This window comes from Gymnoscopelus braueri, assembly GCF_963280865.1.
Source record: "Gymnoscopelus braueri genome assembly, chromosome: 16".
Lineage (NCBI taxonomy): Eukaryota > Metazoa > Chordata > Actinopteri > Myctophiformes > Myctophidae > Gymnoscopelus > Gymnoscopelus braueri.
Genome location: NC_137616.1, coordinates 51,104,615 through 51,124,194, shown reverse-complemented (window position 1 = coordinate 51,124,194; position 19,580 = coordinate 51,104,615). Strand labels below are relative to the sequence as shown.

The 19,580-nt window shown below is 40.9% G+C and overlaps 1 protein-coding gene across 1 annotated transcript in view; it reads left to right on the top strand.

Annotated features, from left to right (window-relative positions):
• LOC308103537 (uncharacterized protein) overlaps positions 1–19,580 on the top strand; it is a 46,674-nt gene that overhangs the window by 11,206 nt on the left and 15,888 nt on the right. Inside the window, exons 2-9 of the mRNA XM_080453552.1 lie at positions 1,044–1,071; positions 1,990–2,409; positions 3,671–3,733; positions 4,288–4,434; positions 5,313–5,375; positions 5,930–6,076; positions 18,933–18,995; positions 19,380–19,454. Of these exons, the coding sequence (XP_080309678.1) occupies positions 1,996–2,409; positions 3,671–3,733; positions 4,288–4,434; positions 5,313–5,375; positions 5,930–6,076; positions 18,933–18,995; positions 19,380–19,454 (972 nt within the window). The 5' untranslated portion in view covers positions 1,044–1,071; positions 1,990–1,995. The remainder of the gene's footprint in view (positions 1–1,043; positions 1,072–1,989; positions 2,410–3,670; positions 3,734–4,287; positions 4,435–5,312; positions 5,376–5,929; positions 6,077–18,932; positions 18,996–19,379; positions 19,455–19,580) is intronic.

The window sequence follows — 19,580 nt, the reverse complement described above, 5'->3', positions numbered from 1 at the left end:
CTACCGGAACTACTTCATATTTATCAGAACCGGACCATAACTCTGACCACGGGACTCGTCAATCAATTAATACCTTTGCAACCACTACATTAATGGTAAGTATTTCCTACAGAAAATACTCAAAAAATCTGAACTAACCCTTTAACTAAGCCAGTAAAGCACTTGTTTAAATGGCTGAACGATTAAGCATCTAACTTGTAACATTATGTTATATTGTTTTTAATTGCCCAATTTTAATTGCTTGTACACTTGGAAATATCGTGCCAATTTCATATCGTCGATATATGCCTTTACAAAATATATTTGTGTTACAAATATTATTAGATTTACAGCTATACATTTTAGAGTGAATACATATGTTTAGATGCCTGTCAGATGGTCAGACAATGCTGCAACACATGTCTACGATGGAACAAACTGGTGTATCCTAAGAGCCCTATCTTGCCTTTCCCCTTATGCCTAAACTTTTTTGACTTTTTTGAATATTTTGAAAGACATTTTTAAATAGTTCAAATAGCCGATCTACATTGACGCATTGTCAGCTTGTATTTTGGCTAATTGAATTAAAAATATTTAAAAACACCAAAGTTTGGGATAATGGGCAAGGCGGAGCGCAAGATAGGGCCCTATGCCTACACGACCTGCTCAAGTCAAAGTCAAGATAGATTGATAAATCCAGAAAGTGACTGTGATCTCGGCATACGACAGTTTATCGGTCTGCGCAAGCTTGATAAATGACGACCAATATCTTATCTTATCTATAGCAGCAGTGTCTAGAATCAGAATCAGAATCAAACTTTGTCACATCACATTTCAAGTAACATTGGGGAAATTCTTAATTTTGCAGTCCCATCAATGCAGTTAAAATATTTTAAGAGTCATGCAATGTATGTAAATCAAATGTGCAAAAGAAGGCACATACATACAGTACAGAAGGCTTACAGTATATACTGTGTGTGTGTGTGTGTGTGTGTGTGTGTGTGTGTGTGTGTGTGTGTGTGTGTGTGTGTGTGTGTGTGTGTGTGTGTGTGATTCTTCCACAGAGAGGAATCAGATCAGGATCATCAAACAGTGAGTCAGTTTACAACATCTTTTCTTGATACTCCTGGATCACTGTCCTCCACTTCCTCCTGTCTAGCACCAGAGTACATCAGCCTCATGGTGGCGCTATAACGGGCCGATTTGTGTTTTTACCTATAACTGCACCGATCTGTGTAAAACTTTGTATGCACACTCCCTAGAGGTCAAGGAAAAACCTTTGCCCTGCATTTTTCACATCTGCCTTTTATAGCGCCCCAGGAGTCCGACTTCGTAAAACACATTTTTGGATATTACTCCTTCAGATTTGATCCAAATTTCAAATCGGTACACATGATCTCTATAGTCATGTGATCAAGACGGTTATTTTCATATTCCATCCTGAGTGGCTAAGATTGACATCTAAAGTTTGCAGGAGTGGCCCGTTTTGACCAAAAATCCGCAAATCATGAACGCAGCGTCCGATTGCGGTGAAACTTTACACGCACATTCACACTACGTTGAGGAACAAATGTCACCCTTTCAACATTGCCCTATTATAGCGCCACCAGGAGGCCGATTTTTGCAAAAGATCTTTTTTAATATTACTCCTACAAACATCACACAAATTGGTACACATTATCTCTTTAGTCAAGTGATCAAGACGGATCCGTCCCATCCGTCCAATTTTTCCCATTCCAGCCTGATTGTACACACTGGCCCACACTAACCACACTAACCTACCTGACATGGCGGAGATCTGTGCTCCGATTACTATGCGATTTTTGTGAGGTTAGGGTTTGGATTAAATATAGTTTTATGCTTGTGACCTGACATGACCGAATGTTGTTATTTTAGGGCTACTGATAGAGCTGCAAAATGTGACATTTTGGGGGTGAGAACGGGTTGCAATGAAGGTTTTTGGTATAAGTGAAGCATCATTCAATAACTTTGTTTTACTTGTATTCTCAGGGTGAAATGGACTCTCTCCCCACCAGTCTCATGACCATGTGTCCAGTTGGTCTGGGTATGTCCGCCACTCCATTTGGACACTGCAACACCTGTGTCAAGGTTAAAGGATCAAATGAGCAGAAAACACCTTCCGACACAAACCAAGAACATGCTGAACCAGATGAAGTCAAAACTGCCAACAAAAAACAAGAACCTGCTAAACCTTTCCTAACGATCCCAATTTTAGTTGCAATCCTATTTGTAATCCTAGCTGCACTCGTAGCCATAATCCCAGCCCTAACCCGTAGTCGAGATGACCAAATAGCTGACCTCTACAGGGAGCTGGAGGCAGTGGAGGAGGATCTGAAAGGATCCCAGGAATCCATCAAGGATCTGAAGAAAGACAAGCAGCAGTCTGACCAGAAGATCAAAGAGCAGCAGGTATTTTTATTTTCCATAAAGTCATTGAAAAAAATTAGGCAGATTTTTGGAAAACACATTTTTAATATTACTCCTACACAATTTGTCCAAACATCACACACATCGGTGCACAATATCTCTATAGTCATGTGATCAAGTTGAATCTGTTAGATTTTTCCATAATCCATCCTGATTGGCTGAGATTGGCAGCTAAAGTTTACAGGAGTGGCTTGTTTTAAACAAAATGCCTCAAATCATGAATGCAGCTTCAGATTGCCATGAAACTCCGCACGTACATTCCCACTAGGCCGTGGAAGAAATAACTCCCTTTTCACATTGTCCTGTTATAGCGCCACCAGGAGGCTGATTTTTTTCCAAACACATTTTTAATATTACAGATTTTGCCGAAAGTAATTCATAAAAAGTAAAGAGTAAATTATGATTTTAATATGTTTATCTACTTTATCTACTACTGGTTCCTAACGTTGGGTCTGGGGACCACCAGGGTTACAAATGAACCCTTGCAGCTCTGTAACTCTGACAGTGTACACATGGAACCAAATAATGTTCCACATATTATTTGTGGATTATGAGGAGGGTTGGTCTCCTTTTATGATGTGGAGGCCAGAGGAGCACCTTCACTGATAAACTATATCCATACTTCAGTCCCAGTCCTAATTATGGTGGTACAAACTCTGCTCCTCTGATCATCTCTCCTGTTAGTATGGCCTACATTTGATATAACCATAATTGTTGTTGTGTTTTATTTTTGGCTTTATTTCATTTTTTATAAGGCTTTTTTTTTCAATAAACACCATTCACAAAAAGGGAAAAACAAAAACAATACAAAAACAAAAATCAGACAAACATCAATAAAAGCCCAACAAACAAACAGACAAACATCACACAGGGAGAAGAGTAGGATATGAGACGCCTGTCCAATGACTCTTATGACTCTTTATAAGGGCTATAGGATCTGTAGCTGTTGGGGCAACAGTACACGCACGCACGCACACACGCGCGCGCACACACACACACACACACACACACACACACACACACACACACACACACACACACACACACACACACACACACACACACACACACACACACACAGAGACACACACAGACACGTTGCTCTGGATGAGTGACTGCTAAATGCCTACATTTTATATATAAAATTATATATATAATATATATAAATATGAAGTGAATGTGATGTTTTGAACTCTCATGTTTACTGAATAATGATGTTCACATGTATTATTGTCGATCCCAGGAATCCATCATGGATCTGCAGAATGACAAGCAGCAGTCTAACCAGAAGATCGAAGAGCAGCAGGTATTTTTATTTTCCATAAAGTCATTAATAAAAAGTAAAGGTCCTTACACACTGGGGCGATTTTTTTAATGCGAATAATACGTTTTTTTTAAAAACCTTATAAAGTCAATGCAAGCTTCCACACCAGTTTCGCGGAGCGAAAAGAGCGTCTTTTAATTATTCGGAACGAGTCCGAATTTTGCGTATATTCGCATATTCGCCGGTGTGTAACCGCCTTAAGAGTAAATTATAATTGTAATGTTTATCTACTCACTGGTTCCCAGCGTTGGGTCTGGGGACCACCAGAGTTACAAACACATTTTTGATATTACAGATTTTGTCCAAACATCACGCAAATTGGTACACATTATCTCTATAGTCATGTGATCAAGACCGATCTGTCCAATGTTTCTTATCCCATCAACATTGCTGGCCCACAATAACCTACCTGACCTGGAGGAGACCTGTGCTCCGAGGAGCACTTTTTCTAGTTGTCAATATGAAGTGAATGTGATGTTTTGAACTCTCATATTTACTGAATAATGATGTACAAATGTATTATTGTGCATTTGGAGGGTTCTCTGGAGGAAGAGAAGAAGCTCCACATGGACCTGGTGAGAGTCAACAGAAAGCTGGAGCAGGATCTTAAACGATCCCAGGAATCCATCAAGGATCTGGAGAAAGACAAGCAGCAGTCTGACCAGAAGATCAAAGAGCAGAAGGTATTAAAATTTTCCAGAAAGTAATTCATAAAAAGTAAAGAGTAAATTATGATTTTAATATGTTTATCTACTTTATCTACTACTGGTTTCTAACGTTGGGTCTGGGGACCACCAGGGTTACAAATGAACCATTGCAGCTCTGTAACTCTGACAGTGTACACATGGAACCAAATAATGTTCCACATATTATTTGTGGATTATGAGGAGGGTTGGTCTCCTTTTATGATGTGGAGGCCAGAGGAGCACCTTCACTGATAAACTATATCCATACTTCAGTCCCAGTCCTAATTATGGTGGTACAAACTCTGCTCCTCTGATCATCTTTCCTGTTAGTATGGCCTACATTTGATATAACCATAATTGTTGTTTTATTTTATTTTTGGCTTTATTTGATTTTCTATAAGGCTTTTTTCCCCCAATAAACACCATTCACAAAAAGGGAAAAACAACACAAAAACAAAAACCAGACAAACTATTACATCAATAAAAACCCAACAAACAAACAGACAAACATCACACAGGGAGAAGAGTAGGATATGAGACGCCTGTCCAATGACTCTTATGACTCTTTATAAGGGCTATAGGATCTGTAGCCGTTGGGGCAACAGTACACACACGCACACACACACGCGCGCACACACACACACACACACACACACACACACAGACACAGACACAGACACACACACACACACACACACACACACACACACACACACACACACACACACACACACACACACACACACACACACATTGCTTTGGATGAGTGACTGCTAAATGCCTACATTTTAATTTTAAATATGAAGTGAATGTGATGTTTTGAACTCTCATGTTTACTGAATAATGATGTTCACATGTATTATTGTCGATCCCAGGAATCCATCATGGATCTGCAGAATGACAAGCAGCAGTCTAACCAGAAGATCGAAGAGCAGCAGGTATTTTTATTTTCCATAAAGTCATTAATAAAAAGTAAAGGTCCTTACACACTGGGGCGATTTTTTTAATGCGAATAATACGTTTTTTTAAAAAACCTTATAAAGTCAATGCAAGCTTCCACACCAGTTTCGCGGAGCGAAAAAAGCGTCTTTTAATTATTCGGAACGAGTCCGAATTTTGCGTATATTCGCATATTCGCCGGTGTGTAACCGCCTTAAGAGTAAATTATAATTGTAATGTTTATCTACTCACTGGTTCCCAACGTTGGATCTGGGGACCACCAGAGTTACAAACACATTTTTGAAATTACAGATTTTGTCCAAACATCACGCAAATTGGTACACATTATCTCTATAGTCATGTGATCAAGACTGATCTGTCCAATGTTTCATATCCCATCAACATTGCTGGCCCACAATAACCTACCTGACCTGGAGGAGACCTGTGCTCCGAGGAGCACTTTTTCTAGTTGTCAATATGAAGTGAATGTGATGTTTTGAACTCTCATATTTACTGAATAATGATGTACAAATGTATTTTTGTGCATTTGGAGGGTTCTCTGGAGGAAGAGAAGAAGCTCCACATGGACCTGGTGAGAGTCAACAGAAAGCTGGAGCAGGATCTTAAACGATCCCAGGAATCCATCAAGGATCTGGAGAAAGACAAGCAGCAGTCTGACCAGAGGATCAAAGAGCAGAAGGTATTAAAATTTTCCAGAAAGTAATTCATAAAAAGTAAAGAGTAAATTATGATTTTAATATGTTCATCTACTTTATCTACTACTGGTTTCTAATGTTGGGTCTGGGGACCACCAGGGTTACAAATGAACCATTGCAGCTCTGTAACTCTGACAGTGTACACATGGAACCAAATAATGTTCCACATATTATTTGTGGATTATGAGGAGGGTCTGGTCTCCTTTTATGATGTGGAGGCCAGAGGAGCACCTTCACTGATAGCCCCTTTCGGGACCCTGTTTACCTTTTTTGTATTTGGGAAGGCGGTATACCAGGGTCCCTTGTTGGTTAGAACACGCTCTCTCGTACCGGCGGCTACCACTGTCTGGTCTCGGGCGTCCAGCTCGTCGCTTAGAAGTTGCAGAGATTTCTCAAAGGTACCAACATGAGCAATACTAACACGCGAGAAAGCGGCATCAAAAAGCGGGGATCGGCGATGCCGTTTAACATTTTTAATAATTTAGAAGCTCATTTCTCACACTCTGCTCCTGCAGCTCCACTTCCCATGTCCCGCCTCTCCGCGTAGTGACTGGATAGCTGCGCGTTCTACGTTACTGCCCCTGATTGGCCGAGCTCGTAGACGTTTTTTGGGTACGCTCGGAAATGCAGCCCTCAGCGCACTGGACGATACCAAGTGGCTCGCGGAGCGCATTAACGAACGCAGCCAAAATATAATGTATGTTTTCAATGCTGTCGTGGGTCTATTTAATACCTCCTGTTATGGCCCAATGTCTTTAGCTTTGTTAATTGCAAAATAAGGACTTATTATAGATATTAGGCCAAAAAGAAAAGGAATAAAAATGTGAAAAGGAATAAAATGTTTCTAAAATGTCTGAGCCCATTGTTTTTCATTATTACTACTACATGTACAGTATGGTTATATTAGATAAAAGTGGTACCCCTCTGTAGAGTGCTTATTCACTGAATTCAACACAGATAAACATTCAATAATCTAAACAACCTCTACAAATGAGTACACCCAACGTTTCAGTTAATCTAAGTTAGCAATTAAGCAGTAATTGCAAAGTGTACAGAACTGAGAAAATAAAGGCTTTAAATAGAACATTCACAGACAGAGTAGCAGATTTCACAATAGTCCTATGTTGTAAACTGCATATTCACAGAATTTTTTTTCATGTGCTTTCACTCGCATACAATATGCAAGCATTCTTATGTCTAATATATATTTGTGTGGTTTTCAACTACAGAGAAATATGCTGTGTGACCGCCCTTTTTTTGGTTTCTCAAGGACTGTTTGCAGTTACTGTGTAGATAGAAGCCTCCATGTGATCTTAAAATTACACATTTGAGAGAAGACATTTGGTCACATGACAAAGGATGCTTTCATTGTAACAATTCTTTAAAAATGTAATCCCCAAACAACACTGGAGATTTCAAACTCCGCTCTGACTTCACTATGAAGCTTCTTTGGTGAATAGTGACTGACTCAGACTCAAAAGTGGGGTTCAGGGTTTTTAATGAGCCAAGATGGAGTGGCGGTGGAGGAATGAAGAGCATTGGTGGGTGGAAGTGAGAGACCCGGTTAATTGGAAAGAGCCTGAAACGAAGCAGAGGAGAACATGGTTAGAACATGTACATGTAAGTAAACACATTTTTACATTACACATAAAGATGCCCCTTTTTCCTATTCTGTATCTCACCTGTATTCATCCCACAGACAGTTTTCGCCAGCCATCCATTTTCTCGGCTAGGTTCCTCATCAGTCTCCCCATCTTCTGAGGATCCGTCAGCTTCTGGTTGTAGGTGAAGTCAGGAAAGCCCTTGTGGCTTCTACCAGGGATAAATTGAAACAGCTTGTCCTTCCTGTATTCTTCCACAAATTTGGCAACATCCTCCTTTTGCCTTTTTTTGAAAGAAGCTGTCCCATGATGTTTAGTTGCAGCCTGTCCAATTCCGGATCTTCTGAACAGCTGATCCAGCTCCTTCCCAAAGGAACCAGACATTTGTGCACAGCGATCGACCTGCTTGTCTGTATACATCCCCCTCGACCGCTGGAGCATGTCTGCAAAACGGTTGCATTAAATACAGGTACAGCAACACATCACGTTTCAGAAGTTTGATTTTTATCGTATGAATATAATTTGTGAATAATTTGTGAATAAGATGCTGCTTTTTATACCTTTGAACTCGTTGTTCTGAAGTTCATTCACCAGGTCTAAGGCTATGTTGCATCCAGGTCGACCACTCAAGTTTGCCACACGGTTCCACTTGAGGTCCTCTCTGACGCGTTCCGGATGAAACCCCTCAATCCCTAATGTACAAAGAAATACATAATGATTCAAGGTAATATTGAATTTAAAAAAAGTAGTCTGCGCATTAGATCTTCAGTATAGCACACATCTTTGGTCCTGCACACTGCCAATAGGCTACTGACAGTACAATTTCAATATTGATAAATTTACCTGTCAGGAGTTGATGGGCAATTATAAAATATTTCGGGTGCCGTCTTTCCGAGAACAGAACCATGTCTGTTTTCCAAAAATCTGTCATGGCTTCTCCATCTCCCTCCCTCACAGCATCTCGCCGGGTGATATTGTACAGTCCCTCCCAGATGACTGCTCTGCTGTAATTCCACACGTGGTCAGTTGGGTTTGATACCTTGTGGTTGAGGCATTCTCCCGAACAGTACCATGTGGCTATATCATACAAAATAAAAAACACAACATCTTACTATAAAAGACAATTCAATATTTAGGCAAATTTGTTTTGAAATTGGATTTACACGTACGTTGCTTTGCCTTTGCTTTTTCTGAGGTACTCATGCACTTTGCATGGTACCACACATATTTCTTGCATTCATTCCCAAGTGCACACTGGAACATCTTTCCACCTTGGCGTGTTTTGCAGTAGCAGTGCACATACGAGTCATTTTGTTGGCATTCTATGCTGCAAAACCAGTCCTCGTCTGCAGACGGTTCTACTGCCAGCTCAACACAGCTCTTGTGGAACCACACGCCACCGCAGAGGTTGCTACTGCATTGAACCATGGTTTCTCCCATTTTGTCTGTAAGAAAAAGCATGCTTTGTTACTGCCAAAGACATAATAGAAGCATAATAGTGCTTACATAATAGAGTCACACATTATATCTGAACCACTTCACCAGGGGACACACTTGTAATACTATTACAAATGTGTTTACCCCGATATGACAACCCAATGTGGCTGCTTGGAAAAGGGGACAATTGAAAAATAGATGTAAAATACGAAGAACTTAACATACTTTGTTCGCAAATGCAGAAGGGGAAGATTTCCTTCCTTGCACTGGATGCTGTTTGAGGTTCTGCAGCTGCCCGCGCTGCGACCTTGATGTCCTCAGGAGATGAGGGCATCCAGCAGAAGTCCACTACTCTCTGAGCGGTTTTGTAGAGCCAGTCCATCTGTCCATCCGCATCCTCTGGGTAGTCAGCTGGTGTCTCATCCACACTTCCCATGCTGCACAAGTCTGTGACATACAGCGTGATTTATGCCCCAATAACAAACTGTAGGAATAAAGTAGATATGGCATTAATTTCAATCAAACATTTGTCATAGTAGTTACATCAAAATACAAGGGATAAACGGTTCCATCTTTATAGAGAATAAAGAAAGTATTACCACAACAAAATCCCAGACATGTTGGATATTGTCCTTGACCTCCTTACGAAGGGACTTCGAAGAAGTCCCTGATTTGTGACAATGTCCCTCGTGCCTCCTGACTTTTACTGGACATCAACATGTCCATCATATCCTACAATATGGAATAATGTAATAAACAGTGTACTACAAATGTAATTTGCAAGAAATATCTGTATTAAGCAGTATACCTGAAAGGAAATCATTTCCTTATGAAACTCTTGTGGAGCTTCAACCAGACCCTCAAATCTGGCTTCGGGTGTCGAACCATTGGCTCTGCTCCGCCGGCAATGTGTCATTCTCTCAATGGTGAGTGCATCACCACAGCAGAGAATTGGGTATGGTTTGCCAGCCACTGTTGGCGCATACCTCTGCAGCCCATCCAGGATGTTGATCACGCCATCATTGGAGCATGGGTTTTCAGACACCACACCTAGGCTGACCTATCGAGGAACATAATGATCAAACACAACAGAATAATAGTCTCACAATACATATATTTGTAAACATTTAGCCAGAAATGAACTTGACACTTAAAATATGCCAGGCCTGTTTAGGCCTACAGTCCATGTTAATGAGAGTCAAGTAGTACCAGAACCACTCTTTACGGTTGATTAGGCTACTCCTCGACTATATGGTCATGATTAAAGGTGAACTTACAACAGTGCTTTTTTCCTGCATTTCCTTTGTGTAGGCATGAGGGATATGTCTGGTGACTGTCTTTCTGGGGCCTTCCAGGGCTGGCAAGTTGTCAGCAATGATGCGCATGACAATGATTGTCATGCGCTGGCGAATTGAGTCGTACGTCTACATTTCAAACAGAAAGAAGAAAAGACTTGCACCTGCTACCTCTAATACTATGTACAGAAGTACTTATGGAAATAAGTACATTATTCATTGCTTGGTCACCCACCTGTGGAGAGGGAAGAATATTGGCAGGTGGAATGTCAGCAGCCAACATTGGTGGACCGGTTAGCTGGCTGAAATTGACTCTGTAGCGAGTGGCGAACTGGTATGCCCAGAGCATGAACTTATTGCCATGTTCACTGCTCAGGTGTTTGGCATGAGTGAGCAACTGTAATTGTGAAAATGTTAGAAGGAATAAGTTAAATGTTAGAATTTAACTGTATTTATTTACTGTACCAGTTTCAAATACAGTAACATAGGAAATGTTGTGCTGTACCTGAACGTTGTCAAAGGACAGTGAAAAAGCATTGGCACGAGTGGCAGCTGGACCTCGGTATAGCCTCCGTCTTCTACATTTTTTCTGTGATTACATGATTATTTATTAATATTTAATAATCACATGTATTGAAACAGTAATAGTTTTAGCAATTTTGCTAATTGCAGTCTAGAGGTTTTCAATATTAGTAAGGCTGTCTGTGGCTCAGTTGGTGGAGCCGATTGCTTTGTGATTGGAAGGCCTAAGTGTTATAGGGTAAAAGCATTAGAACTACCATTTATAGACTTACCTGTACCTCCTCTTTCCAAAGTTTCACCTCCTTGTCATGGTCCACACGCAGTCTGTCCACATGCCCTCTTGCAGAGATTTTAGACTGTGTGATGCCAAGGTTGTTCAAAGTGAGAAAGGTTTTCTCTGAACAACCTTGTCTCCACATGTCCAAAGACATCGCTGCTTGGACAAAGTTTTTCTTAGAGGAGTAGGTGAAGATAATGACAGAGAAAACCATTCCCATCCTCTTGGTCACAAGGGCTGTGGCTTCCTCTGTTGACATCCTCCGAAAAACACTAAAAATAAAGTAAAATATTATTTTAGGAAATAGGAAGAAAGCTGTGCAGGCAAGTGATATCAGATTCATTGTGTTTTATATACCCTGTGTGATCGTCTGTGATCATGTGCTGCCTCTCTATGTTCTTTGGCTGTGGAAACATAGCCTTCATGCATGCCATTGTTAGCTCTGCCTTTTTCTCAACCCAGTCTGTGGACTTTTCCCATGAAAAGTCATCCAGGGATTCACTGGACAGTCTTTTGCAGAACGGTCCATCTGCATCAGACTGCAACTGCGCCACCTGCAATTCATTCATTCATAGGAGTCAATTATTCATGCACTATGCTGTATTGATGTACACACATGATTCTTTAACAGGGTTAACTGGAACAATACAAACATGTACATATCATATAATTACCTCTTTCCGTATTTTCTCAGTGACAAGTTTGTAGACTGCAATTTTCCCCATGGGCATCGTCATTAAGGTTCTTAGAACCTGAGAATAGCGTCTTCTCTTCAGAGCTGCAATTGCTATTGCCAATCGTCCAGTGGTTGGTTTTGGGCATACTTTGGGGCTAGGTGTCCCCTTAGCCGTCCCTCTTGGCCTTGATTGCTCAGTTGGGGACCTCGGGGGAGTTTTTGCAGGGCTTTGAGCAAGACTCTGCCTTTTGCCTGGAGGCGAATTATTTGTTGCCGCACTCGTTGTTGGTGAACTCCTTGTTGGCGAACTCTTTGGAGTGCCGCAAAAAGTTCTTTTAGCGCCCTTGCCCTTTGGCTTAGTCTTTTTGTTGAATTCTTTCACACAATTCAAGCACACAAAATCTCTCGACGACAGCTGAGGAAAAACCAGTGCTGCTGTACGTGGACTTGACAGAGAACCAACTGAACATCTTTTGTAGCCATGGGGCTTTTTGGGTATTTCCTCTTTGCAGTTGCTGCATACAGGCTTGGACATTTTGATGACAAAGAACAGGCAAACAGGTCCTTGGGAGCAGGCAAAAACAGAATAGAGGTCACAAGCAGAGGTCCAAACCAGAAAGCAGTCCTGACAGGCAAACAGGTCCTTGGGAGCAGGCAAAAACAGAGTAGAGGTCACAAGCAGAGGTCCAAACCAGAAAGCAGTCCTGACAGGCAAACAGGTCCTTGGGAGCAGGCAAAAACAGAGTAGAGGTCACAAGCAGAGGTCCAAACCAGAAAGCAGTCCTGACAGGCAAACAGGTCCTTGGGAGCAGGCAAAAACAGAGTAGAGGTCACAAGCAGAGGTCCAAACCAGAAAGCAGTCCTGACAGGCAAACAGGTCCTTGGGAGCAGGCAAAAACAGAGTAGAGGTCACAAGCAGAGGTCCAAACCAGAAAGCAGTCCTGACAGGAAAACAGGTCCTTGGGAGCAGGCAAAAACAGAGTAGAGGTCACAAGCAGAGGTCCAAACCGTGGAAGTCCAAAACTATCTAGAGATTCACTGGAACACATTAGCTGCAAACACAATGGTTACGAACTGAGGGTCACTGGGAGAAAAAGTTAAATCTTATAGGTGTTGGCTTTATTAGGGAAGTGGTCACAGGTGTGTACCGCTTTATTCTCCAGTCTACTCCTCATTGGCCCAAGAGCCCCCTTCCCATTACACACCTGTTTTGCCTGCTCCCAAGGACCTGTTTGCCTGTCAGGACTGCTTTCTGGTTTGGACCTCTGCTTGTGACCTCTACTCTGTTTTTGCCTGCTCCCAAGGACCTGTTTTCCTGTCAGGACTGCTTTCTGGTTTGGACCTCTGCTTGTGACCTCTACTCTGTTTTTGCCTGTAGAGGTCACAAGCAGAGGTCCAAACCGTGGAAGTCCAAAACTATCTAGAGATTCACTGGAACACATTAGCTGCAAACACAATGGTTACGAACTGAGGGTCACTGGGAGAAAAAGTTAAATCTTATAGGTGTTGGCTTTATTAGGGAAGTGGTCACAGGTGTGTACCGCTTTATTCTCCAGTCTACTCCTCATTGGCCCAAGAGCCCCCTTCCCATTACACACCTGTTTTGCCTGCTCCCAAGGACCTGTTTGCCTGTCAGGACTGCTTTCTGGTTTGGACCTCTGCTTGTGACCTCTACTCTGTTTTTGCCTGCTCCCAAGGACCTGTTTTCCTGTCAGGACTGCTTTCTGGTTTGGACCTCTGCTTGTGACCTCTACTCTGTTTTTGCCTGCTCCCAAGGACCTGTTTTCCTGTCAGGACTGCTTTCTGGTTTGGACCTCTGCTTGTGACCTCTACTCTGTTTTTGCCTGCTCCCAAGGACCTGTTTTCCTGTCAGGACTGCTTTCTGGTTTGGACCTCTGCTTGTGACCTCTACTCTGTTTTTGCCTGCTCCCAAGGACCTGTTTGCCTGTCAGGACTGCTTTCTGGTTTGGACCTCTGCTTGTGATAGTACTCCATCTGACCTCTGACCTGTGACCCAGGAATGGATCTCAGCCGCATTTTAGATGAGGTGTCACCTTTTCCTCTCAAGGATAAGCAAAGGGACATTATTAAAGCCTTAATTGGAGGACAACATGTCTTTGCTGTGTTGCCTACCGGATATGGCAAAAGTGTGGCTTTTGGGCTATTTGCAAAAGTGATGGACAAGGTAATAAACTTACATTATATACGTATTTGCTTTAGGCCGTTAATTACATAAGTTAAAAGGAGGAATTAAATAGGCAAGCATTAATAAGGGTATTTTGGTATACAATTCTCCATCTTCAGGCCTACAATAATAGCCACCAACCATTGTAGGGTCACACATAGGCCTAATAGTAAGTTATCAATAGCATTATCAGTGTTAATGTTGGCAGGGGTTTTAATCGTTTCTGTTATTAAAAGCAAAAAATATATGTCTACAATGATTGCTAGTCATTATCTTTTGACTAGAAGGCATTTTATTTAATTTATGTTTTAGTCAACATAAAATCAGTTTTATTTACTTATAGTCTAGTAGTCAAATAAAGACACAAAAGTAAGTTAAGTTTTGTCAACTACCGGTATGAAGTAATATTTTGGTAGACAAAAGTAAAACTCCTGCCACTTAAATGAAACCTGAACATAGTGTAACTGCAATGTTTTCTTAAGCACTATTGAACATGCATTACTCAATTAACTTTGTGCTGTTAATGCAGTACCCTTTCTAATACCTATTACCCAATAACTTTTCTCCATAGTTGGATGGAGGAAAAAAACACTTGGTCCTCGTGGTGAGCCCCTTGAAGGCTTTGATGATGGACCAGGTCAACACTTGGAAGGCCAAAGGAGTTAATGCAGCTGCAGTGACCAAAGATATGGGCAGCGACGCAGTGACAAGTATGTGAAAATAAACATAAATAAAAGGTACATTTTTAAATAGAATAACTATATCCAAGAATTAACAATTAAAGAGACAATCATCATCGGATGGATTGCATTTTGACAGGTATCATTGAAGCAGAAGTGTCGCTGGTCTTCATGTCACCGGAATGTCTCCTAATTGAGCCATGGTGGACATGGATCAAGTCCCACAAGGACAGCATCTGTCTTCTGGCTATAGATGAAGCACATTGCATCACAACATGGTAGGATGAAAGTGTACAGTATCATCAATATTTAAGAATGAAGGCATAGCTCATTGTGTCACAATCAACTTCTATTTTATAGGGGAGACACATTCCGGGCGGACTACAGAAAGATCCCCAGAGTCCGATGTGCCCTTTCCTGTCCTCTGTTGCTGTTGACTGCAACAGTAACAGAGAACATGGTACAGGATATCCTGGATGACTTCGAGCAGGACATGGACCAGGTGGAGTTCATTACTTCCCTGCCTGACAGGTATGTATGTGTAAGCCTTATGGCCTTCAAACAACTGTAATATGTTATTTGGTTTACAGTTAATGGGGAATGAGAATATTTGAGATGAAATGAGATATTTCTTCTAGCTAGCAAGTATAGGTGAATAACATGAATTTCGGTAATCACAGAGTTATTTTGAGAGACTCAGTTAACCATAGCATTGCACCTATCAGCCCCACCCATATCTCAATGCTGGCATTTATACCCTGTCCCTGCCCTATTATAGGTCTTATTTTTATGTGTTGTAGTCTTTGTGATTTTGTGTTAAATGCAATCATTAGTTATGGTAGGTAAGTAAGAAAGACAATAAATAAATTATGTTTTGGAGCCCAATGAAGCTCCTTTCAGAACCACTGAATACCCATTTTATGGAACCGAGACCAATGATGTTCTATGGTTGAGTGAGTGACTTGTTTTGGGGTACATACTTTGAATCGATTTTTGTTATATATTTAAGGCCCAACATACACCTGTCCTTCAAGAGAAGTTCCCACAACCACTCTAAAGAGCTGGATTGGCTTATAAAGGACCTCAGGGAGATGGGACCTTCGGCTCCTAAATGCATAATATACTGCACGTGAGTATATGTAATGATGCTGTATAAGGCATTGGTGAATTCTTATTTGACATTTTTCAGTGTGCAGAATTTCTGATTATTACTGAATCCAGCATCTAAGAATCTACATCAATTGATAATTCTCTTTATATCATTGAGATATGTTCATTTGTTAATCCAATTAATGATACATTTGTGATTTATCATTTGATTAATCAAAATCAAATTATGTTTGAGTTGGCACACTGGTACGTATAGTGTTAATACTGAATTAATTCAGTACTGTGTTCTACATAGTTCCACAAAAGAAGTGGGAGACGTATACTATGGATTGTTCGAGAGCCTACAGGATGGATTTTGGGATGGCAAGGAACATGTCAGCCAAAATAAACTGGTTGACATGTTCATGAAGAACACAGATAGTGACACACAGAAACGGATCTTGGAAACGTTTGTCAAACCTGACAGCCAAATCCGCTGTGTAGTGGCAACAATTGCATTTGGGATGGGTGTCCAGGTTGAAGATGTGAGGATTGTTGTGCACTGGGGGCCCCCAAGGAACATCCTGAACTATTGGCAGGTATGGGTTGGATTGTTCTGGGACCTCCCAATAGGATTTGTATCATGACACTTATTGGGTGGATTCAAAACGTGTTGAGATTCGATATGTATTTTTAAACTTACTATAATAAAATATTTTAAACTGTAAAATGGAAAATAATGGAATCATGCATTCAATTAGAACATATAGTCAAATAGCTTTCCAAGTATATTCAGAACCAATTCTTGATTCAAAGTCATTTACAAACATGCACATATTGGTATCCCTGAATCTGTTCATTAATCTTTTTTTCTCTACCACCCCTATGTTAGGAGGTGGGAAGGTGTTCCCGTGATGGAGCTCCAGGGAGAGCCCTAATGTACATGTACAGTAGATCGGGTACGCCGGGCAAACAGGACGTATCCATGAAGGAGCTCATCAAAAAGATAGAGAAAGACAATGTGTGTATAAGGAGACAAGCACTGCAACACATCCTCTTGCCCCAGATGGACGCAGAAGATGCACTGGAAGCTGCATGTGGAGGAGATGTGTGTTGCTCTGTGTGTGATGCTGCTTGTGTGCAATTATGATTTCAGACTTTTTCTGAGGAGTTTTAGTTGTGGGAGTGGGTATTATTACAAGTGATTTATTTTTATTTGCACACCATTATACTACATACATACGCCACTCCATCTTGGCTCATTAAAAACCCTGAACCCCACTTTTGAGTCTGAGTCAGTCACTATTCACCAAAGAAGCTTCATAGTGAAGTCAGAGCGGAGTTTGAAATCTCCAGTGTTGTTTGGGGATTACATTTTTAAAGAATTGTTACAATGAAAGCATCCTTTGTCATGTGACCAAATGTCTTCTCTCAAATGTGTAATTTTAAGATCACATGGAGGCTTCTATCTACACAGTAACTGCAAACAGTCCTTGAGAAACCAAAAAAAGGGCGGTCACACAGCATATTTCTCTGTAGTTGAAAACCACACAAATATATATTAGACATAAGAATGCTTGCATATTGTATGCGAGTGAAAGCACATGAAAAAAAATTCTGTGAATATGCAGTTTACAACATAGGACTATTGTGAAATCTGCTACTCTGTCTGTGAATGTTCTATTTAAAGCCTTTATTTTCTCAGTTCTGTACACTTTGCAATTACTGCTTAATTGCTAACTTAGATTAACTGAAACGTTGGGTGTACTCATTTGTAGAGGTTGTTTAGATTATTGAATGTTTAACTGTGTTGAATTCAGTGAATAAGCACTCTACAGAGGGGTACCACTTTTATCTAATATAACCATACTGTACATGTAGTAGTAATAATGAAAAACAATGGGGCTCAGACATTTTAGAAACATTTTATTCCTTTTCACATTTTTATTCCTTTTCTTTTTGGCCTAATATCTATAATAAGTCCTTATTTTGCAATTAACAAAGCTAAAGACATTGGGCCATAACAGGAGGTATTAAATAGACCCACGACAGCATTGAAAACATACATTATATTTTGGCTGCGTTCGTTAATGCGCTCCGCGAGCCACTTGGTATCGTCCAGTGCGCTGAGGGCTGCATTTCCGAGCGTACCCAAAAAACGTCTACGAGCTCGGCCAATCAGGGGCAGTAACGTAGAACGCGCAGCTATCCAGTCACTACGCGGAGAGGCGGGACATGGGAAGTGGAGCTGCAGGAGCAGAGTGTGAGAAATGAGCTTCTAAATTATTAAAAATGTTAAACGGCATCGCCGATCCCCGCTTTTTGATGCCGCTTTCTCGCGTGTTAGTATTGCTCATGTTGGTACCTTTGAGAAATCTCTGCAACTTCTAAGCGACGAGCTGGACGCCCGAGACCAGACAGTGGTAGCCGCCGGTACGAGAGAGCGTGTTCTAACCAACAAGGGACCCTGGTATACCGCCTTCCCAAATACAAAAAAGGTAAACAGGGTCCCGAAAGGGGCTACTTCACTGATAAACTATATCCATACTTCAGTCCCAGTCCTAATTATGGTGGTTCAAACTCTGCTCCTCTGATCATCTCTCCTGTTAGTATGGCCTACATTTGATATAACCATAATTGTTGTTTTATTTGATTTTTGGCTTTATTAGATTTTTTACTTTTTTTTCAATAAACACCGTTCACAAAAAGGGAAAAAGAAAGACAATACAAAAACAAAAAACAGACAAACTATTACATCAATATAAACCCAACAAACAAACAGACACACATCACACAGGGAGAAGAGTAGGATATGAGACGCCTGTCCAATGACTCTTATGACTCTTTATAAGGGCTATAGGATCTGTAGCCGTTGGGGCAACAGTACACGCGCGCACGCACGCGCGCACGCACACACACACACACACACGCACACGCACACGCACACGCACACACACACCACTCTGGATGAGTGTCTGCTAAATGCCTACATTTTAATTTTAAATATGAAGTGTATGTGATGTTTTGAACTCTCATGTTTACTGAATAATGATACAAATGTATTATTGTCGATCCCAGGAATCCTTCATGGATCTGCAGAATAACAAGCAGCAGTCTGACCAGAAGATCAAAGAGCAGCAGGTATTTTTATTTTCCACAAAGTCATTAATAAAAAGTAAGAGTAAATTATAATTGTAATGTTCATCTACTCACTGGTTCCCAACGTTGGGTCTGGGGACCACCAGAGTTACAAATTAACCCTTACAGCTCTGTAACTCTGAGAGTGTACAAATGGAACCGGATCCATTTGTACACTCTGAGAGTTACATTAACACTGAACATTTTACAGTGTAGATTGGGGTCCCAGAGATTTAAATAAATCATATCAAATGGGGGTCCATGGTCTAATGTATATCCAACTGGGGGTCCTTGAAATGCACAACATTGAGAATCACTGAGTAAGAGTAATAAATGAGAGTAAATGATGATTATCACACGTTAACCTATAATATCATTGATTTAAAGGTTCGTATTAAAGAACTGGAGAAAGAGATGGAGAAGAAGCTGAGTGATTCTGACCATAAGATCAAAGAGCAGCAGGTATTTGTATTTTCCATAAAGTCATTAAAAAAAGTAATAATAAATTATGATTTTAATGTTTATCTACTTCACTGGTTCCTAACGTTGGGTCTGGGGACCACCAGGGTTACAAATGAACCCTTACAG